Source organism: Theropithecus gelada, chromosome 7b, assembly GCF_003255815.1.
Source record: "Theropithecus gelada isolate Dixy chromosome 7b, Tgel_1.0, whole genome shotgun sequence".
In the NCBI taxonomy this organism is placed as follows: Eukaryota; Metazoa; Chordata; class Mammalia; order Primates; family Cercopithecidae; genus Theropithecus; species Theropithecus gelada.
The window spans coordinates 52,088,453-52,111,572 of NC_037675.1; the positions used below are offsets into that span (position 1 = coordinate 52,088,453).

The 23,120-nt window shown below is 40.6% G+C and overlaps 1 protein-coding gene across 3 annotated transcripts in view; it reads right to left on the reverse strand.

Moving 5' to 3' along the window:
- NIN (ninein) overlaps positions 1-23,120 on the reverse strand; it is a 109,957-nt gene that overhangs the window by 30,979 nt on the left and 55,858 nt on the right. For 2 of the 3 annotated variants that reach the window (XM_025391888.1, XM_025391889.1), the window contains exons 8-21: positions 22,799-22,945; positions 22,150-22,317; positions 21,212-21,348; positions 20,732-20,872; positions 20,271-20,445; positions 16,701-16,811; positions 16,229-16,318; positions 13,927-14,065; positions 11,937-12,058; positions 10,007-10,509; positions 6,637-8,778; positions 4,892-5,017; positions 4,714-4,783; positions 2,686-2,901 (exon numbers count right to left, since the gene is read on the reverse strand). In XM_025391888.1, the coding sequence (XP_025247673.1) occupies positions 2,686-2,901; positions 4,714-4,783; positions 4,892-5,017; positions 6,637-8,778; positions 10,007-10,509; positions 11,937-12,058; positions 13,927-14,065; positions 16,229-16,318; positions 16,701-16,811; positions 20,271-20,445; positions 20,732-20,872; positions 21,212-21,348; positions 22,150-22,317; positions 22,799-22,945 (4,287 nt within the window). The remainder of the gene's footprint in view (positions 1-2,685; positions 2,902-4,713; positions 4,784-4,891; positions 5,018-6,636; positions 8,779-10,006; positions 10,510-11,936; positions 12,059-13,926; positions 14,066-16,228; positions 16,319-16,700; positions 16,812-20,270; positions 20,446-20,731; positions 20,873-21,211; positions 21,349-22,149; positions 22,318-22,798; positions 22,946-23,120) is intronic. The other variant, XM_025391890.1, reaches the window with a different exon arrangement.

Below are 23,120 nucleotides of genomic sequence, written 5' to 3' on the forward strand. Positions count from 1 at the left end.
TATCACAAGAACAGAAAACCAAACACCGCATGTTCTCACTCATAGGTGGGAACTGAACAATGAGATCACTTGGACTCAGGAAGGGGAACATCACACACCGGGGCCTATCATGGGGAGGGGGGAGGGGGGAGGGATTGCATTGGGAGTTATACCTGATGTAAATGACGAGTTGATGGGTGCAGTAGACCAACATGGCACAAGTATACATATGTAACAAACCTGCACATTATGCACATGTACCCTACAACTTAAAGTATAATAATAATAAATAAATTAAAAAAAAAAAAAAAAAAAAAAAAGAAACACCTTTTTCCTTCTGGCCCCATGAGATGTTCCAGGCTTATCCTGTATTTTCTCTGCCCCAGCCCTAGAATCATTTTTCCAAGGAACCCTGGTTCCTTTTATAAGAGAATGGTGCTTACTTAGTAACCAAGATCTGGGCAATCCATGCATATATACACATCTATGTTTCTATATCTATCTAGCTTTTTATATATGTTAGAAACCATGAATTTATACAAATAGATCTCAATCTAACATCAGAGGGCTCATCTTAGCATTCCCCATTGCCCCCCTTGCAACTTCTTCTCCAACAGTGAGAAATCTAGTTCTTATTGCTCACAACCTATTTACTTATTTGTTCAATTCTAGTAATACATATAGTTTCAGAATTACTAACCCATACCTCTCATGAGAATCCTGTTTACTGACTAGATTATCATAGCATGTAGGTACAGTTCATCTTGTCTTTAGCCCGGATAGTATCCAGTCAAGATATTAATTTCTGAATTACTTAAGATGATTGTTTTCTTCCCCAGTGTGGTTATATTATCCATTTATAATACAGTTAGGCTCATCTGTTCATGTATGTGCTCCCTTTGGGTTTCTTCCTCCACCACTACCATATTGATTAGTTTTACTTGTGTACTTATTTTGGGGGTAAGTGAAGAGTATGTGAAACATCATTGTGGTTCTAAGTCAGAGCTATATGAAAAGATAAACTCAGAGAAGTGTCACTGGCCTTTCTTGTCCCTTCTAGCGCATTCTCATTCCTCTGTTCCATCCCTTTCCCATCCGTCCTTTTTAGTTTCTGGTTTATCATTCTTATGTTTCTTTTGCACAAATGAGCAGACATGTATTTTTAATATCCCTTTCTAATACACACAAAGGCATTCTATAGATAACTTTTTTGCACTTTTTTTTCACTTAACAGTATGTCTTGGAAATCATTTCATATAAATAGGGATTTCTTTTCTTCCTTTAACAGCTGCACAGTATTACTTCATGGTATGGACATACCCCCCACATTTATTCACCTCTTCTCCTACATATCAGCATCTATGTTGTTTCCACAATTTTGCAATTGGAAACAGTGCTGTGGTGAGTAACCCTCTGCGTACGAGTTTTCATATTGTTGGGGTAGATTCCTAGAAGTGAGATTTCCAGGGCAAAAGCTAGGTACATATGTAATTTTGTTAGGTATTGTCAAATTCACCTACAAAAAGGCAGATCAGTTTGCATTCTCCCAGCAAAGTATGAAAGAGTCTGTTTCCCCACAGCCTTGCCCACAGAGCATGCTGTCATATTTTAAAACTGATGCCGGTCTTACAGGTGAGAAATTATACAACAGTGTTGTTTTAATTTGCGTTTCTCTACTTATGAGTGATTCTGAACATTTTTCCATAGATTTGAGGGCCACTTTAATCATTTTATTTTATTATTTAGAGATAGGGTCTCACCCAGGCTAGAGTGTAGTGGTGCAGCCTCAAGCTCCTGGGCTCAAGGGGTCCTCCGGCCTCAGCTTCCTGAGTAGCTAGGACCACAGGTGTGCGCCACTGCACCTAGCCAATTTTTAAACTTTTTTTAGAGATGGAGTCTTGCTATGTTGTCAAGGCTAGTATTGAACTCCTAGGCTCAAGCTATTCTCCTGCCTTGGCCTCCCAAAGTGCTGGGATGACAGGTGTGAGCCACCACGCCTGGCCCATTTTTATCTTCTGTGTGTGATTTATTTGTTCGTATGTTTCTCCCATTTTGCTATCAAATTTTTGGTCCCATGTCCCTCTATTTTTAAGAGTTCTTTACTAATAGGGATATTAGGCCTTTTTACTGTGGTATATGTTGTGAATATTTTCTCCTAATTTGTCAGTTGTCTTCTAACTTTGTTTACGGTATTTTATTGCCATGTAAATGTTTTTTAACATATAAGCAATTTTTTCTTTTATTGCCTCTGGTTTTTGAGTTACAGTTAAATAGCCTTTCTTTACACCAGGGTTAAAGACAAATTCACCTATATTTTCTTCAAGTATTTGTATAGTTTTATTTTTTTATATTTAGTCTCCCAATCCAATTAAGTTTATCCTTGTGCATGGAATGAAATACAGGTCTAATTTTATCTGCTTCCAAATGTCTACTCAGTTGTTCGGGCACCATTAATGAAAAAGTCCATCTTTACCCCAGTGGGTTGAGAAGCGGCCTTGGCTATGTGTCCATTTGTATTTGGGTCTAATTCTAGCCTTTCTATTCCACTTGTCTACTTGTCTGTTCATGTGCCAGGACCATACTGTTTTAATTACTAAGGCTTTATGTTTAAGGAAGTTTAATACAAACATTTCTTCTATTTCTTGGGATTTCCTCAAAAAAAAAAAAAAAAAAAAAAAAAAGCTGCCGGATGGCTACAGACCATACCTGCACTTTACAACGTTCCAGTTCTTCTTTCAGATTAAACTTCTCTTGTTCCTGTTCCTCCAATGCACTGTTTCCTGGCTCTTTTTCCTTCTGGCATAGCATTTCTGTTAGACGTTGATTAAGTTCTTGCAGTTTTTCCTGGTTTTGAGAGTTCTTTTGGCTAAGTTCTGTATTTTCCAAATCCAACTGTTGGTTTTTGATTTCTAATTCTGAAATCTAATTAAAATTAAAATAAGTTTTTAAAACTTGTTACCCTACTTGTGCTTAAAAAAAAACAGATCTAGAGACATAATTGTCTTTTCCCTTTCTATGTAAAGTTTAAAAAATATATATATATTTCAAAACAGAAATAATACACACTCATTATTACAAATTCAATCCATTCAGAAGTGTATGAAGAAGTGAGACACTCAGTCTAACCCCACTCTACAGGGGAGCCCACTGTCCACAGCTGGATACGTGTTCCTCCAGATCATTTTCTATGCATATACAGAACCCATACACACATACAGATTCTTTTCTTCTCTTTAGCAAAAATTTGGAAATTTTATGTTTGGACAGCTTGCTTTTTCTACTTATAATATCTTAAAGACTCTTTCCAGGCCAGGCACGGTGGCTCACGCCTGTAATCCCAGCACTTCGGGACGCCGAGGCAGGCGGATCACCTGAGGTCAGGAGTTTAAGACCAGCCTGGACAATATGATGAAACCCCATCTCTACAAAAATACAAAAATTAGCCGGGCGTGGTGGCGTGTGCCTATAATCCCAGCTACTCAGGAGGCTGAGACAAGAGAATCGCTTGAACCCAGGGGGCAGAAGTTGCAGTGGGCTGAGATCGCGCCATTGCACTCCAGCCTGGGCAACAAGAGCGAAACTCCGTCTCAAAAAAAAAGACTCTTTCCAAGTCAGTGTGATCAGCAGCCACCACATACTCTACTTTTGATTGGCTATAGGATATTCCATGTAGTAAGATATTCCATAATGCATTTATCTGTTCCCACATTGATAAAGTTTTTAAAATCATTATTTCTTTTAAATGGATCTTTTAGAAAATCCATTTATACATGGTAGCATTTTGTATTTAGAATTATTTTTTAGAAGTAGGATTGCTAGGTTAGAAGATCTGTATACATACATATATTCATTACTGTTTCAACAGACACCTCCAATATGTCTTTCTCACAGTGCTACCACCTTATAATCCTAACAACAATGCATGGGCACAGTCATTTCCTCACATCCTTTTAAATACTAGATTACTTTTTGCTAATTCAATAGGTTAAAAAAGAAACACATTGAATTTGCACTTCTCTAATCACTAATAAGGCTAACCATCTTTTGTATTCTTTTTTTTTTCTGTGACTTGACCATTCACATAGACTGCCTATATTTCAACTGGATTTTCCCATTTATTTGTTAAGAGTCCAAAATACATTTTGGATGTTAACACCTTGTCTATTTCAAGTGCTGAAAATACTCTTTCCCAATATGTCCTTGTCTTTTGACTGCTTCAGACAGATTCTTAAACGGCCTTCCCTTTTTATAACTGCATGTTGTAAGATTACACAAATTGAGCACTGAATGGCACCAGCTATCTAAATAAATTGTAATTCTGTGAAATGATATGCTGATTAGCTGGCATTCTGTATATGTGAAATTCTGTCCTTAACTTTCTGCTTTCAATCATGGTGAAGAAAAAGGGAGGGCTAACATTAACTGAAACTGCACAAAGGCTAGAGCTAATATTTCGTAGGTATGGTTTTAGAGGTATCACCTCCCCAACTCTGCTGATTATAAAGCTTTATTAAGCACTTAGGGCCTAGAATAATATATACATTATTTAACATAAAACAGGAAGCTAAGTTTAGAGTTAGTATGAGGTAAGTTTCCATTTTCAAATTCAGAATTTACAACCTTCCCATCATTAACTATACGTTATTCATTACCGTGTGCTGTAAATTTATAAATTTCAAAAAAAGGGAAAATTTTGGAGTCAAAAAACATTGAGAAATATTAAGTATTCCTTACCTGTTTCTTTAAATTTTCAACTATCTTCTGAACTGCAGCATTTTCTTGTTTTACAGTTTCCGTCTTTTGCCTAAAGGAATGATGAAAATAAAATTTAACGGTTAGGCTTTAAAAGTTGATGTAAAAGAATTTTAGTCTTTGCAAAAATGTCTTAGGAAAATGTAAGTATATGTCTTACCACATTTCTTCCTGAGATCCATTTAATTTCCCTAATTTCAGGTTAGAAATGCTATCTTCTTCATTTAAAGTAGTAATTTCATTTCTCAAAATAGAATTTTCCTGTTGAAGCTTTTCAGATTCATATCTGAAGCACAGAGATTGAAAAAAATAGTTACAAGGCAGTCATCTGGCATCTTTGGAAAATATTTTCTAGTAACTTCCAAAAGGATGAGTATTCAATGCCAGTTAAAAAGAAAAGTCTAAATTAGTAGTCTCTTAGTACTTGGAAATCAAGTTATGACATATTGACACATTTCTTTTGGGAAGTAAGAATTTCACTAAAAGATGTTAGAGAAGTGTAACTAAAAAAACCTTAAGCCTGGAGAAATGAATCAAGACTCAATGCTCATTCTGGTTGTTGATTTTTCTCAATGGCAAGCATATTGCTTTGAGCAAATGACTTCATTTATCTCAGTCTCAAGTCCTACCTGTTCTGAATACACATAAGCAACATTACAAAGCTATATTAGCTTAGTTTTAGGCCCCTGGGTACCTAGGGAAAGAAAATTCTCTATGTAAATCAAAGGGCCATAATGAAATATGTACACTGTTTACTTCGTGATTTTATTCATCTCATTATATTCTGATTTTTAGGACTAAAAATGGTCTGAAGAAGAGGAAAAACTATATTCAGAATTAAATTATTCCAGAGACATTTCAAACATCCTTTAATAGTTTACAAGTTTTTTGTTTTTTTTTTTAAACAAATTTGCTGGAAGACTATGCAATTATATTTTACAATGTCAAGTGGACAGTGGTTCAAATTAGTTCTACCTTTATCTCTGCTTTTCAAGCATATTTATTAGAATCTGGAGGCTCCTCAAATTATATGTTCTAAGATAAATTTCCACTGTTTTGTTTTGTCTCTCTTTTTTTTTTTTTTAAGAGACAGGGTCTTACTCTGTCACCCAGTCTGGAGTGCAATGGCATGATCATGGCTCACTGCAGCTTTGACCTCTCAAGCTCAAGCAACCCAACCCGCCCACCTCAGCCTCCCAAGTAGCTAGGACCACAGGTGTGCACCACCACACCCAGCAAACATTTATTTTATTTTTCTGTGGAGGCAGTCTTGCTATGTTCCCTAGGCTCATCTGGAAACTCCTGGCCTCAAGAAATCCTCTTGCCTTGGCCTCCCAAAGAGTTGAGATTCCAGACGTAAGCCGTGGTGCCTGGCCATTTGCACTGTTTATGGGTTATCAGCATGTGCTTCAAGTGATATGAGTACAAAACTATAAAGACAGAACATTTTTTCTATATTAGCATAAGAAATGAGTTCTTATCTACTAAGTTAATAATACACAAAAAGTCATTCATTTGTATATAATGTGTTTCCTCAAAATGAGGAAAGTAACACTTAGCCAAAAAAAAAAAAAAAAAAAAAAAAATCCCTATCCATCCAAATGAAATAAGTGCTAGAAAAAAGTTAAAGAGGTACATTGAGGATGCATGTGGTTAAATAGCAAACACTCGCCATTGTGAACTTTCACACCCCATATGAACATTTGTTTGCTACAGAGGAAGGGAATGCCTCCTAAACAAGGTTATTTTATTTGTTAATACGGCACAGAAGCAGAAGGAAGTCTAGAGAGTACTGCTCTCTTCTTGAAGACTAACAGGTTAGTTTCTCTAGACACAGCAAGCAACGGAAGTTAGATCTGGTGAGGCTCTGTGGGATTCGTGACGTCTAGAAGGTACATACATTACCTCAGAAGTTCAACTTTTTGCTGCATCTCACTGCAGGTGATCTGCAAGTCATGCATCATTGCCTTCAGCTCTTCCTCCTTTTCTCCTTGAGAAAGTACATCTTTTTGCTTAACTAAAATAGTGACTCTCTCCTTCAACTTCCTAGTCAGCTCCTGTAGCTTTGTTTTCTCCAGTTCTAACTCTGCTATTGTGGCCTGACGCTGAAAATGTTTGTCTTGAAAGCCTAGGAGAGTAGTGTTTTCCTCCAGTATAACTTGATTCTGTACTCTTGGCCTTTCTTGATGTGTCTGAATTGTTCCATGTAACCAGGCAATTTCATGTGCTTTTACTTTTTCCAAGAGCTGTGTATTCCCCTGCTCAAGGTACTGGTTTTCTTGCTTACATTCTTCTATGACATGATGTACACTCCTAACCCTGGGCACACACTCTTCCAGTGTCTGATTGAGCTGGAGTATATTTCCATCAGGTTCGACTTCCAGGTTCTCTAAACTGGCTTCCCATAAGCAGCAGTCACACCGCTGGACCATGCTTTCCTGCAGCTTCTCAATCTTTCCTTGAAGTCTCAAAACCAGAACATTCAGCTCCTCATTTTCTATTTTGACCTCATCGTAACTCTTTTCCAGGCTAAGGAATGTTTCAGTGACCTCCTCCATTTTCTTCAGCTCATCCTGCAACCTGAAAACCTCTGTAGTGAGTTCTTTGTTATTTTCTAGTGCCTCATCATAGCGTGTCTCCATCATTCTCAGCTCTTCCTGAAGGCAGTCATTTTCTTGGCTCACATCTTCATACAACAGCTTATATTTGGGAGAAGCCTCAGGGATTCTCTCAAGCATCTTTAGCTTCTTTTTTAGCACAGAAACATCAAAAAGTAGGTCCTGTTTCTTTTCAGAAGCTCGATCACAGTCCGCACATAACATCATTAGCTGTTCCTGAAGCTGACTAATCTGATTCTTCAGCTCCCAGGATTCAGTCCTTGTCTCTTCACTGTTTTCAAGCTCGGAAAAACCCTCTACTGAAGCTTCAGACTCCTCTATTTTGACTTCCTTCCTCTGAACAGAGCTCGTCCCTGTACTTCCCAGGTCCCGGACCTCATCATCTTCCAGGTCACTTAGGACATGCCGCCTGGTCACACCTTCTACTTGCTTCGTTCGATTTTGCTGCAAAAACGGCTCTGTTTGTTCCGCAGCATCTCCAAAAAACTCAGTAGCTGGTTCATCCAAACAAGAAGACATTACTAACCCTGGCTCTAACTTTTGTAGCCTCTGTTGCAATCTGGAAATTTCAGTAGCCATTTTCACATTTTCCTTCACTGCCTGTTCATGAGCTCTCTGCAGACTTAAGAGGACGTCCCCATTTTCTTCCAACAGCTGCTCCCCTTGCTGAAGCAGGGACAGGGCTCCATCTCCTTCCACCTCCTCCTCTCCTATCACCTGGGAACCACTCTGAAGCATGGAGAGAGGAGATGCTGCCTGCTGCATTTCCTTTATTTTACTCTTAAGTCTGGAGATTTCTGTGCTCATCTCAGCTCTTTCTCGATCTGCTTTCTCACAGGTTGTTTTGTGAATGTTCTCCATGGCCAGAAGCTTAGACATCATTTCCTGCCTTTCCTGGCCATGTTCCATTTCTAGTCTTTCCAGCCGCTGGCTGGCCAACTGCTCCGAGGCCCCTGCCTGGCACAGGGCCTCCTCGCGCTCCCTCAGTTCTCGCTCGTGACTGCTCTTCAGCTCGAGAATCTGGTCGGACAGCAGGCTTTGCTGGGTTTCAGATACATTCCTTAGGTCTTCCAGGTCTTGGAGTAGCTGCTCTCTTTCGACAACCATGCTGTTCAAATGTTCTTCGTATGTTTTCTCCAGCATCTCTCTCTCCTGTGTCAGGACTAGAGAAGTTGCTTTCTCTCTCTTAAGAGTCTCTTTCAGCAGCTCCTGGGCTTCCGCACACTCCTGGGCGAGCTCATCCTTCTCAAACTCCCACTGGGATTTCTCCTCGCGCTGCTGTTCCCGGAGGTCCTTCAGCTCTTGGCGGTAGCGCCCTTCCAGGCTTTGCAGAGCGCTTTCACACCTCTCAGTGACTTTCTGACAATCAGACTGAAACTGGGCTTCTATCTGAGAGGTTCTTCTATTACACTCTGTTTCCATTTTTTCCCTAAATATAGTCAACATACAGCATTATTGAAACTGCCGCCAACTCCAGAAGCAAACAAAAACCATTTTCCCATGCACTGAGAAAGCTGCTAAGCAAACAACTGACATACTCCCTAAAAATGGTCTTAACTTACTCCTGTGTGATTCATTTATACTGGAAAGGGATCTCATTTCTGAAAGCTAAGACTGGCAGCCATAATTCATTTAAAAGACTTACCTCTCTCTGGAGCTAGGGGGAAATCTTAGAAACTAATTTCTCTGGCATACTCCCGGATGTATTTGTTTATGGATTTTTAAACCAAAGACAAAAGACCAAATGCATATTAATCTAATCCGTAACTTGGGAAATATATACCATTCCTTCATGTTAATTAAGCATGCATTATAGGATATCAGTCACATAAATGACACATATTAACAAATTCATTCTGCTTTTGCTTCTTATTTAACAAAGTAGCACCAAGTCAATCAGGATGTGATGAAACAAAGTCCTCAAACAAACCTGGGACTTCACATGAGGAAGGTAAGCACGAAGTGCTGTTTCTTAACTCTGGTAGGAAATGTAACCTTGCCTGGGGTCCAGTTTAGCTTTTCTCAGAAAGCAACATGATTGAACTAGGAAGGAGCCACTTTTGGGATAATCTTATCCTCCTCTTGAGCCTTATAAGATACAATAAGTCTGAATACAAGGAATACTTTCCTCTTTTACAAACATAACAAAATAAAAACAGTTCCAATCATCCCAAGGTAGGTTCACATCAAAACAATGGCAAAAGTAGTAAAAAATATTTAAAAGAATCTACTCAATCAATGGGCTACTATGCCTTCTGATTTCTCCAAGTCTCTTAAGCGACTGGCACTTTTTTTTTTTTTTTTTTGACACGGAGTCTCGCTTTGTCGCCCAGGCTGGAGTGTAGTGGCACGATCTCAGCTCACTGCAAGCTCCGCCTCCTGGGTTCATGCCATTCTCCTGCCTCAGCCTCCCAAGTAGGTGGGACTACAGGTGCCCGCCACCACGCCCAGCTAATTTTTTTTGTATCTTTAGTAAAGACGGCGTTTCACCGTGCTAGCCAGGATGGTCTTGATCTCCTGACCTCATGATCCCCCCACCTCGGCTTCCCAAAGTGCTGGGATTACAGGCGTGAGCCACTGCGCCCGGCTGCGACTGGCACTTCTAATGCCCTGAGGGATGGCACCACAGGTAGCTCCGTTTCCCTTCACTTTCTTACCTTCCCTCCTGAAGCTCCTTTTGGTGCTTTTCCAAGAGCTCTTTTCTTAACTCCTCTTTCTCAAGAGTGTGCTTCTCTACCAGGCTCGTCAGCTGCTCCTGGTGAAACCGCTCTAGTTCCTGAGTCAAGCCTCTCACCTTCTCTTCTGTCCAGGCGCGACTCTGAAGGCCTTCCCTCTCCTGCTCAAAGCTTGCTTGAGCCTGCGCCAGTCTAGCCTTGAGCTCCATCTCATGTTCCAGCCTCAGCTTCTCCTGCAGGTGAGTCTTTTCCTCCTCAAGCTTCGCTTGCAGTTGTTTCTTCTCCTCCTCATGCCTGCAAGTGGCCTCATGATGTGCCTCCTTGAGTACTGCTGCTTGCCCCTGAAGTTCAGCAATTTCATTTTTAAGGTCACTTATTTGTTTTTCCAAGGTGTGCATTTCATTCTCGTGCCTTTGCTTCATGTTCTCCTGTGCCTTCTTGCAGCTGACAATGGTTTCATCCAGCTGCTTTTCATAATGGTGCACCTGAAGGCAGAGAGTGACAGCACCACAAGATTACTCAGCTCAAGGCCACTGAAAGCACAGTGATGGAGCGGCAAGTACTTTTTTTTTTTTTTTTCCTACAAGACATTTCTCATTTCCTGATCTTGTTTTAAAGTAACTGAATTCAACGCTTTAAGTAAGACATTTAAGTCAGGCATGGTTTACATATCTCTTTGAATTGGCTGAATTTTATTAGTCTCTGAACAGCTCTATTAAGAACTGAGCAGCCGTTACACATAGCTACCCTCTGTCTTCCCGTGCATCCTTTCCAACCGTAAACTTAAGTCTTGAAACACATATTTTTTGAGACAGGTTCTCACTCTGTCACCCAAGCTAGAGTGCAATGGCATGATTATGGCTCACTGCAACCTTCCATCTCCTGGGCTCAAGCAATGCTCCCACCTCAGCCTCCTGAGTAGCTGGGACTACAGGCACACACCACCTTAACCTGCTAAATTTTTTTTTTTTTTTTGTAGAGATGGGGTCTCACCATGTTGCCCAGACTGGCCTTGAATTCCTAGGCTCAAGTGGTCTGCCCACCTCGACCTCCCAAAATGTTGGGATTACAGGCGTGAGCCACTGTATCCAGCTGTGTCTTAAAATATTTAATTAAATTCAAATATTTATTGAACACCTATCAGGTACTTGCAGGCCTCAGAACATAATACTCTGGGTAAGACATGGTCCCTGCTATCCAGGAGAAACCAGTCTAGACATGGATATGACAACTGTAAGTATAGTAGGCGGCAGAAAATAAAAGGTATAGAAAAAACAGCTACCATGTAACCCAGGGATTCAGTGGAGGGAAAAATCACATTTTAGTTGGAGAAATTCAAGAATGGCTTCATGCAAGAGGCAGCATTAGATATAAATCCTGAAGGGTAAGTAGACTTTCAAGAGGCGGAAAGAAACTAATGTCAGCATAGTTTGTAACAGCACAAGCAAAAGAGGACAGAGTTTGATGGACAACTGGGAATTACCCAGTTGAGCTGGAGGATAAGGTAACTCAAAAGAATGGTGTAAGAGAAAACCAGAAACGTAAGTTGAAGCCTCCTGGTAAAGAGTTTAGAGGCCAAGGTTCAGAACTTGTACCTAATTTAGTAGGCAATGCAACATCAAAGGGCTGTTTTTGGTTTCATTGAGATGTTTTTAAAAAATAAATTGGGAGATAATATAATGGGTTTCAAGCTTCAAGTTCCACGATTGCCAGGGCTGAAGATATTACATTTTGGAGAAACTCGCCAGAAAAAAAAGGGCCTGGCTATCACCCTACAAAACCATCCTGAGCATGTGGGTTCCCAACATAGAATGTGCTGCTCTATGAGAAAAAGGAATTGGAAATGCCCTACACACATAAGGCTGTCAGAGCCAAAAGAAATTAGAGAAGTGGATTGGTGGGAAAGACTTACTTTATCTTCGAGTTCCAGTCTGAGGCAGCATATGTCCCTGTGATGTTGTTCTTTCATCTGTTCAATGACCAGCTCTGCCTCAATGCTCATATTCAATGGATTGCATTCTTCAGAACCGAGCCCTGAAAACACATGGGACGCATTGATCCTGCAGCAGGTTCTTTCAATAACACAATGTGGCATCTGAAGAGGGACATCCAGTTTAACTAAGGAATTGTTTTCAGCCTGAACTGCCACAGATGTGAACTAATAGGAAATCAGGAAAGTAGGAAATTAACAGAGGCCAAGAGAAGTCTTTTCTCTTTTCAAGCATTAGGGCAAACAAGAAGAAATGAAGGTGAACAGATTCTTTCAGCTACTGGCAGTGGAAAAAACCTTAATAGAATCCATCTCTTAGAACAGTAGGTGGTGGTGGAGGTGGAAATTGTTGCTTAAAGGTGGCTACCTCGTAATGAAACTGCTGCAAATTGAGGTAATAGCATGAGGTAGTTTGATCAAACCAACCAGACTCCTACCCATCCAACAAATACTGAATGACGATGTGGCAGGAAAATGAATGGCCAGCATACTAGTTGTTATGCCCTGAGGAGTTAGCTTCATGGGTTACACTATCCACAACCTATCACCCAAAATTACAGAAGACTGGCTATTTCCTATGAATTTCCTGGAGTGTGGGTAGATCCCCATTTTAAATTATCAGCTAAATTTTTAAAAAATAGGGCATAGGTTAGGAACCAGGATACAGGCAGTTGTGGGCAGAAATTCTTAACTCACGCATAAGCTCATCTCTGCAACTGCCCATGATGATGACTAAGAATGACACTGAAAATGCGAAGCATAAGTTGGGGGCTGAGCTTGTACATAGAAGAAAAGATTATGACTAATCTCTTAAGGCAGTGGGACCCAAAATAGCTTTGCATGTGGGGATACACAGGCAGATGGGAAAAAGGAACTTTCTTGGGTATAGGTCTAGCAGCTGCAACTGGCAGTCTTGCTTTGGGTCTTCCCTTCATATTTGATGGCATATTCCCAACTAAGAAGTAACACTCAGGGTGTGAGCCACACCACGATGGTACAGCTTCTTGTCCCCATGAGGAACAACCCCAACACTTGGCCATCTATGGAAAAGTCCATAACAGCTGCCGAGATATATCATATTGTGAGATCCTCAGACTAGAATGAGCTAAGAATCAGAAGGGAGGTATTAAGGCCTCTTCGTCTCCTCCCTCCCCAATCTGTTAATTATTCTGCAGTAAGAGGAGGAAAAACAACGTGTGTAAGAATGACACTCCTATCCCAAGTAGCACTGGGGAAAGTTATTTATAACAGAATGACTGATTATGAGCTTTCTTTGAAATTTAAACTCAACATCCCCAAGAAAAGAGGCAGGCTATCGGGAGAGAGGAAAGGAACTCATTGTTAATGTGGGAGGCTCCCAAACTCTGCCTTCCAAACTTGCCACTCAAAATCTTCCTCAAAGGCCCAGGAGGCCAGTCCGTAATTTATCTTCTTTGTTCTGCTGAGGTAATACAGACATTCAACACAGCCAGTATAAGAAAACCAGCTATGGATTCTGTAGTTTCTGGCTGGCCTGCTCTCCAAAGCCGTCTTCATACGAGTGAGGCACTCTCCTCGAAGGGGACAGCAATAGCTCAGTGTCTGAATTCTAATACTCCCAAGGCCTGGATTCCCAGATTTGCAGCCAGTTTTTTGTTTGTTTTATTAAACAAAGCAAATACCCTTGTGGTTTGATTCTTCCATTCCTTTGTTGATGCATATCAAAATCAGATGGAAATGTTCTCATAAAAACTTCAAGGACAAATGAAAAACCAGACCACAAGTGAAACAGCTCAAGAAAAAAGTATGGCCAAATTCTTTTTTTTTTTTTTCTTCTTTTTTCAAGTTGCCAAAGTTTTGCACTTTTATATTGAACCATGGTTCTAAAAACAAGGGTAAAGTCTTTATCTACAGCCTGTCTGAATGTGTTTACCCTGGTCGGGCTCAATGCCACCGCTGTTAGCATCAATTTCTTCTGACAGTGAGTTCTTCAAGGGAAGCCTGAGCACTCTGCCTTGTGCACGATATTCTTCCAGCTCAGACTGGAGTTCGTCTACTTGGTCTTGTAATACCTAGGGTTTATAAACCAACACAGGTCTTAGATGTGACACCAAAAGCAAGCAACAACAACAACAAAAACGATAAATTGGATATCATCAAAACAAAATATTTTGTGCTTCAAGGACACCATCAAGAAAGTAGAAATGTTTTGCAAATTATGTATCTGATAAGGGACTTGTAACTAGAATACACAAAGACTATTATAACTCAATAATAAGAGACAATTTTAAAAATGAGCAAATGATCTGAATTGATATTTCTCCAATGATGATATACAGATGACTAATAAATACATGTAAAAGATACTCAATATCATTACCTATCAGGGAAATACAAATCAAAGCCACAATAAGATAACATTTCACACTCACTAGGGTGGTCAGAATAAAAAAGACATACAATAATGACTGCTGGTGAAGAAGTGGATAAATTGGAACTATCATACTAGTGGGAATATAAAATAGTGCAACCACTTTGGAAGAAGTTTAGCAGTTTCTCAAAAGGTTAAACATCGGGTTACCATATAACCTAGCAATTCTACTCCTAGGTATATGCCCACACAAAAACTTGCACACAAATTTTCATAGCTGTGTTATTCCTAATAGCCAAAACCCACCAAATGTCCATTAACCGGTGAATGAATAAACAAAATGCGGTATATCTACACAATGGAATATTATTCAAGAAATGAAGAACTGATACATACTACAACATGGATGAACTTTAAAAACATTATGTTAAATGAAGGAAGCGGTCACAAGGGCTAACATTGTAAGATTCCATTTATATGAAATGTATGGAATATGCAAATCTGTAGAGACAGAAAGTACACTAATAATTGCCTAGGGCTGGGGGACTTGGGAGAGATGATGGCTAAGTGGAGCAGGTGTTTCTTCCTGAGGAGATGAAAATGTTCTAAAATTGAATGCGGTGATGTTTGCACAATTCTGTCCATACAGTAAAAGACTGAATTTATACTTTCAATGGGTAAAACATATAGTGTACAAAGTTGTTAAGAAAACAAGTGGATGAGGCTGGGCACGGTGGCTCATGCCTGAATCCCAGCCCTTTGGGAGGCTGAAGTGGGCGAATCATTTGAGGTCAGGAGTTCACGACCAGCCTGGCCAACATGGTGAAACCCTGTCTCTACTAAAAAAAAAAAAAAAAAAAAAAAAAAAAAAAAAAAATTAGCCAGGTGTTGTGGCAGGCGCCTGTAATCCCAGCTACTTGGGAGGCTGAGGCAGGAGAATCGCTTGAACCCAGGAGGTGGAGGTTACAGTGAGACGAGATCACACCACTGTACTCCAGCCTGGATGGCAGAGCTAGATTCCGTCTTTAAAGAAAAAAGAAAGAAAGAAAACAAGTGGATGAACTGGGAGAATTTCTGAAGGTAGAGCCGACAGATTTTACTGATGAATTCATTATATTTAAAGACATTTAGAAAATACCTCTATTTAATTAGAACCAAGAGCTAAAATTTAATTATAAAAGCAGTAGAAATGTTTCTTTCCTTAAACATGTACATATATTTCCTGAAAAGGAGTAACTTCATAATATGATTGTTTTCCTCATCTCTGCACAATTAAACTTTTTATCTAAGTAGCTGGAACTCAGTTATATTTGTCTCATTAAAATAAACACGTATTGCTGGTTTAAGAAAAAAATTCAACTTTCTAACTTTAGGGGAATTTTTTTTAAGTCAGAGATTCTTGCTATTTGTAAAAATCTTTCCGTCCCTCCTGGCAGAAATTGGGAATGATTTACTAGCTAAGACTTGAGATGTTTCTGCTTCATTTGCATTTTATAAATAAATGGAGTAAAAAAATGTATTAAGGAAAAAAAAAAACCCACAGGACAAAACCAAATCACATCAGATTAGGTCTGCAATGATCAATCAGGAAAGGCTAATTTTTGAATAATAATATTAATAGCTAACATATGTAAGTGCTTACTCTATCCTTGGCTCTGCTCTAAGCACTTTACGTATACTCACTTATGGAATTTTTGCTACAACCTTTTGTGGTGGGTACTTTTATTTTTACCATTTTCTGCATGAGGAATTGAAGTACCCACAGATTAAGTGACTTGCTTAGGGTGACAAAGCTAGGGAACGGTGAAGCTGGGGTCTGAACCCAGGCACTCCTGCACTTACTCGATTCTCTTTGTCTACCTACCCTGCACTGCTGCTCATATTCATTTCTCATCTGTGTCAGTCTCTCTTCTTGCAGGAAGAACTCAGCACTGCTGGGATCGAGGTCACCAAACTAGAAGGGGAAAAGGGCAAAGCTGTCATTTTTCCCGAGTGCCCTTCTTTGACCCAACACAGCAAAGGCCCAGTTTCTGGTATTCACCCAGTCTCTTGAGTATGATAGGAATGCGACATTTAAACACAAACACCACCAACTGGGTGATGGGGAGAACGCACTAGAGTGACGTGTTCAATGAACACAGGGATCATTTCTCAGTGCCAGGCATGTTCTCCTTCATCACCAAATTAGTAAATTATATCCTTGCAAAAGTTAGAGCATCCTTTAGCTATCCCAGTAATTCCCTAATAAAAATGTTCTGGTGGCATTGCTTCTGTTCTTTTGAGTAAACTACATAAAGTAGGCTGCCTATCAGGAAATGAGATTTGAACAGGTTTACCTTTTCTGCTAACACATTTTCCAAATTTCGCTGAAGTTTGTTCGTCAGATTCTCATATTCTCCCAACTTCTCTGCATTTTCCAGAAGCTCATTTTCCAGACGACTGTTTTCCTGAACAAGCATGGGGAAATTAAATGTGGCACAGATTAAGAAATTAGCAAACTGTGGTACCATTTTATATACAGCATAAATCAGCACTGTAGATTAAAGATGTTTATCCATCTTAAGAGTTGTAGTAGACTACAGGAGGCAAAAGTAAATATAAAAAGGTTGCTATCTATTTTATAACAACAAAATAAGTTTGCCCTTTTGTTTTTGACCACATAGAACTGTGCTGTCCAAAACAGGTAGCTGCTAGCAGCCACACTGGGTACTGAGCCCTTGAAGTGTGTCTAGTACAAACTGTAAGTTTAAAATAGACACTAGACTTTGAATAGCCCCAAAATGTAAACTAGCTCAGTAATATTTTTTGTATACTGATTGTGTATCAAAATGATAATGTTTTAGAGATAACTGGATTAAACAAGATTATTTGAAATTAGTTTCACCTGTTTCTTTTCACCTTTCAATGTGGTTACTTGCAAACTGAAGTTATAATGTAAGCCACATATGTGTATCTATTGGACAGCATTGCAGTAGAATATGAAAATATTCTCAATATATAGTAATGACAAATGAAAGAAAATGATTACAAAATACCTTGTTCAGCTGCCAGCAAAAGAGAACTCAGAAAAAGTACAAAAAGTAGAGTAACTCTAGGCCAGGCATGGTGGCTCACGCCTGTAATCCCAGCACTTTGGGAGGCAGAGGCGGGCGGATCACGAGGTCAGGAGATCAAGACCATCCTGGTTAACACGGTTAAACCCCGTCTCTACTAAAAATACAAAAAATTAGCTGGGTGTAGTGGCGGGAGCCTGTAGTCCCAGCTACTTGGGAGGCTGTGGCAGAAGAATGGCGTGAACATGGGAGGCGGAGCTTGCAGTGAGCCGAGATCACGCCACTGCACTCCAGCCTGGGTGACAGAGCGAGACTCCATCTCAAAAAAAAAAAAAACAAAAAACAGTAGAGTAACTCTATAATCAATTTATTGATATTATGATTTGGTATATATTTAATGTATAAATTTATTTTGGTTTAAAGATGTAAAAACTGTACATATACATTGCTCATAATTTGTATATGTTTAAATATTATAATAAAATAACACATCGACTAAAACCCACAAAAGTTTTTTTTTTAAACTTAAAAGGATCTGTATATATAGTATTTTTAAGGAAGATTTCCAACCACATTTGCTAACACACACAGACAGACATGCCATTTGACATTTTTCTTTTCCCGTGTTAAAGGCTAATTGGAAGAACATCATTTTTAAAGTACATTTTGCCAAAAGAATACAGAGCCAGTATATTTTTAGTATATTCTAGTTCATACCCTCATATAGCAATATAAGTAAAAAATAATGTACTTGGAGCATTTAAAAAACACCACCTTCCCCTAAAATGCCAGTTCTATAACATTAATCTTTCAAAGTACGTCTAAATGGAGAGGCTAGAACAATATGGAGTAATCTGTGTATCAGGAAGTGCTGGTGCTCTGGAGATTGACAAATCAGATACTATTGCTATCTTGGGGAGGGAGGCAGATGTGGATACAACTCCGTATGACCCAACAGGAAATGTGCTCTCTCTTGGCAAGAAACAAGTAAATGTAATGGGAATGAAAAGGTGATCTGGCCTGCAGTGTTGGGGAAAGCCATGAAGGAGCATAAATGTGCTCTGCCCTCTGGGGCACAGAGAAAACTGAGGTAGGGGCAGTGGGGTGGAGGAGGGCATGGCACTGGGACTTGCTGGCAGCAGCTCAAGTTTGAAAGGTATGAGGACGAGCTGCCTTTCAGGAGCCTTGACTGTTAACACATTGTTTTTGTTGTTTTTTTGCAAAGGGTGGTAACAGCATGATTGTAACTGATCTTTAGTTGAGTAACTGGTAGCCATATGGAGGTGGAAGAAATGGAAGAAAGAACTGTTCAGGATACACATTAATTAGCTGAGACATCATGATGAATTCTGAACCTAATCAGAGGCTGGGGAAATGCAGAGGAAGGAGATAAATCTGAGAGTCACTTCAGAGCATCAATGTAACTTACAGACTGATGAGTAATGATGAGGGAAGATGACAAAGAATTTTAGCTTCTGAGACTTACACCTCATGGTGTTGATGTTGATTAGGGAGAAATTCACGAGATGAAATAGTTGGATGGCTAGGGAGTGATAATTAGCTCAGTTTTTGATGTATGGAGTTTCAAGAACCTTTCATGATAGCAGTAACAGCAAACATTTTGTACGTACTTATTATTTCCCAGACACTGTATGTGCATCATCTCATTTAGTCCCCACATCAATGCGATAGGGTAGGTATTATTATGGTGCCCATCAGGCTGAGGAACCTGATCTAAGTTTTCAGTAAGTGGTGGTACCCAGATCTGAACCAGGCAGCCTGACTCCAGAGCCCTTGCACCTTATTATCTGGTGTAAGAGTCCGGTAAAGAGAAAGATCACTTCTTTCACTGAGGCACAGGAAAGAGGGGAGGATGTTTGAGCGACAAGGCACATTTGGAGTCCAAGGTGGGAGGATCACTTTAGGCCAGGGTTCGATACCAGCCTAGGCATCATAATGAGACCCCGTTTCTATAAATTTTTTTTTTTTTTGGATGTAGTCTTGCTGTGTCGCCCAGGCTGGAGTCCAGTGGCACAATCTCTGCTCACTGCAACCTCTGCCACCCAGGTTCAAGCAATTCTCCTGCCTCAGCCTCCCGAGTAGCTGTGATTACAGGCATGCACCACCATGCCCTGCTAATTTTTTGTATTTTTAGTAGAGACAGGATTTCACGATGTTGGCCAGGCTGGTCTCGAATTCCTGACCTCAAGTGATCCACCCGCCTCGACCTCCCAAAGTGCTGGGGTTACAAAACACATTTTTAATTAGCTGAGCATAATAACATGAGCCTATAGTCCCAGCGACTTGGCAGGCTGAGGCTGGAGGATCACTTGGGGCCAGGAGTTTGAGGCTGTGGTAAGCTATAACTGTACCACCGCGCTCCAGTCTGGGTGACAGAGTGAGACCCCATCTCAAAACAGAGAAGAAAAGGCACATTTGGAGGCCGGGAGAAACAGGCATCCATGCAGCAGGAGGCAAGACCATCTGCTGAGAATGAGGGGGGCGGGCAGGCAAGGAGACGGGGATCTGAGGGTGAGGGCCAGGTTTGGAGTAGCAGCGGGAGGAACAAAGGGGTCAGCCAGGTGCCAAACAGCCCTGAAGACCTAGTGAACCCGCAGTGGGAGAGAAGAACAAGATATGCTAATCAATACCGTGAGCAAAGCAGGAGCCTGGGTAGCCCTGCTGAAATCCAGATTTTAGCAGCGCCCTGCCAAGTCTGGGTGAAGACTCAGCTGGGCAAACTTAGAGGATTTTTGGACTGAACCCTGTGCAAACATGCCACTTCCAAAGCTGTAGTTTTCCACGTGGTGTTCCCAGCAGGGATGCAGACCACAGAACTAATAAGATGATTACCTTTAAAGAGAGGGCAAGGCGGTCCCGGATATAGTTCTCTTCTGTTTTTGCCTTTTCAATTTCCTGTTCAAGTTCTAAACGCTGCTTGCCTGCCTGCTGCAGGATTTGCTCTCTCTCTTTTCGGAGTTCATTTTTTAAGGCTGCTATTCGCTCCTTGTACTCTTCATCCAGTTTCCTGTAAGGAAGAAAAATGGACAAGCTGCCATCACGTCTTTCAGAGGTCCCAGTATCGATCTACCAAAAATGGAAACACAGAGGCACAGAGATGAAAAGCACCTGGATAAAATCTCTAGTGTACCCAGCTTTCCCTTAGGGCTTGACACATCTGAGTCACTCCAGCCAGGTGTGGCCAACAGGCTGGCCAGCAGAGTCCCCAGTGCACTGTTCTGCCCCTGCAACTGCAGGCGCCACTGCGCTGGGCTAGGGTGGTGGGTGAGGAGGAGCCTCACTGCTGGCCTCACCTGAGGTTGTACTCATTCCGCCGCTCTATGGCTGCATGGTGATCATCCACCTCCGAGGCCATTAAAGACTTGAGCTTCTCGGCCTTGTCCAGATCTGATCGTAGCTTCTCTTTTTCTCTGACCACCTGATCAACTCGTTCCCTAGGATCATAAGTACACTGAGTTAATGGGAAACTGTTTCTAAGCAACAAGTAGACCCAGAAAAGCTCTCATCTGGCTTGCATCAATGCAGAAGCAAAACCAAGACAACCAAAACCCTCCCAAAGCAAAAAGGCATTCCACCTTTCCCTTCAAAAGCCCACATGTCAATCTAAGTTCTCCTTAATTTGCCTGTAGTTTAAGGAAGATGTGTGCAGCAGTTGGATAGAAGATGAGCGACATTTGCATACAGAATAGAAGGATGTCTATCCAAGGCATCCGAATGACTTGCTGGACAAGTAGGAAAGGGAATGGGGCAGGCGAACCTTCTGCTCAACTCACAACAAATGCCGGATTTCAGCCTTAAAGCTGGCAAGAGCCGCCTGGTGAATGCTGTTCTTGGTGACCAAAAGTTCATTTTCAAGGGCCAGTGTTAATTCTGTCAAGTTGATGTTTCCATCGAGGCTGAAATCCAAGGCCTAGAAATCAGAGCAAGGCATAAATTCAAAAACGAATCACTTATTCCATCCTCTGAAAGCAGAAAACGTGAAGGCTATACAAACTCTGAGAGCTGACAATGATCCAGAAACTAGACAATTCCATTGCTTTAGTGATTGCTTAGGAACAGCTATCAGTCTAGAACATAGTTAAGTTTTCTCTAAGGAAAGCATAACATGGTTATTTGTGCTAAAAAGAAAAGAAGTTATCTTGGCCAGGTGCAGTGGCTCACGTCCATAATCCCAGCTCTTTGGGAGGCCGAGGCATGCGGATCATTTGAGGTCAGGAGTTCAAGAGCATCCTGGCCAACATGGTGAAACCCCGTTTCTACTAAAAATACAAAAATTAGCTGGGCATGGTGGTGTGCACTTGTAGTCCCAGCTACTTGGGAGGCTGAGGCAGGAGAATCGCCTGAATCCAGGGAGGTAGAGGTTGCAGTGAGCCGAGATCGCGCCATTACACTCCAGCCCAGGTGACAAAGCAAGACTCCATCTCAAAAAAACAAAACAAAACAAACAACAACAAAACTATCTGGCCCTGTAAATAAACACAATGTAAGAGTATTTCTCATGTCAATAATCTGGGGATTAAAAACATGGAAAATACTTAACAAAAGGCTCCTACTTAAAAGGGCTAAAAAAAGTTACCTCTTATCTTTGAGACCTTGTGAACAGATGTACCATTAGGGAGAAATAAAATCAAATCACGGTTTTCAAAAAAAAAAATTGAAAATTTTCAACCCTTCTTCGGTTTGTCATTTTTCTCAATTTTAGCTGCCACACCTTCAGGATCTCCTGGCTGTTCTCAATGCCCTCTTCTTGCCAGGTGTCAAGTATTCTCTCCACAGATGCATGGCCCATCCCATCATCCAGGCAGGAGAAGACCCGAAAGCCAATGGTACTCGTCATTGCTGATGGGGTTGTGGTACGTCGTCCACTCTCATCAAAAGACTGGAAGGAGGAAGAGACTTAAGTAAGCCTGGCTTGATTCCAGGTATTTCAACAAGATATTGGTCAGTCCTGACCACGATGGGTAGAAGGCATGTTCCTCTAATTTACCGTGCCAGGAAAAAAGTCGTGCAGCCTCTCTGATCTCTGTTCCCAAGTGAGTCAAGCCTACAGAGCTTATCAAGACCAACTGTTTTGGTAGAGAGTTCTATGACATAGACGAGATACATCCCTAATTAACACCAGGTTTCTTCTGACCCAGAGCTGACATGACAAGGCATAATTAGTGGTCTTCCCATTGTAATTTATGGTCATTTCTCAAACCCAACCTTCCCTTCCTAATGGTTAAGGCTTTCTAATTCTTCTTTTGCTTCCCTCTCTTTCTTTAGTATTTTGTTTCAGACAACAGATTAATTTATTAGACATTACTCAAATGGGTTCTAACTTTTATTCACAAAGAAAGCACTTTTGCTTATTTTTTTACCTGCATGGAAAGGTGCCTTTTTAGTTGTCTATATGGAGTAGATGCTGATGGTGTAAGGGATTTTCCATTTTTAAACAAACCATAGAAAAAATCTTCTACACTCATTGTACCGTCAGGATCCAGATTATGGAATACTTCCTCAAGCATCTAGAAAAGAGTCACCACATATTTTAAATACTTCGTTGAAAACAACACAAGACCCAAAGTATACTTCTGGCCAATAGTAATCAGCACCATGGTTGGTCCCAGGACTCCAGAAATATAATTATGCCCCTTTATCCTCATTTTACTGATTTCCATTTTGAGTAATGATATGACCTCC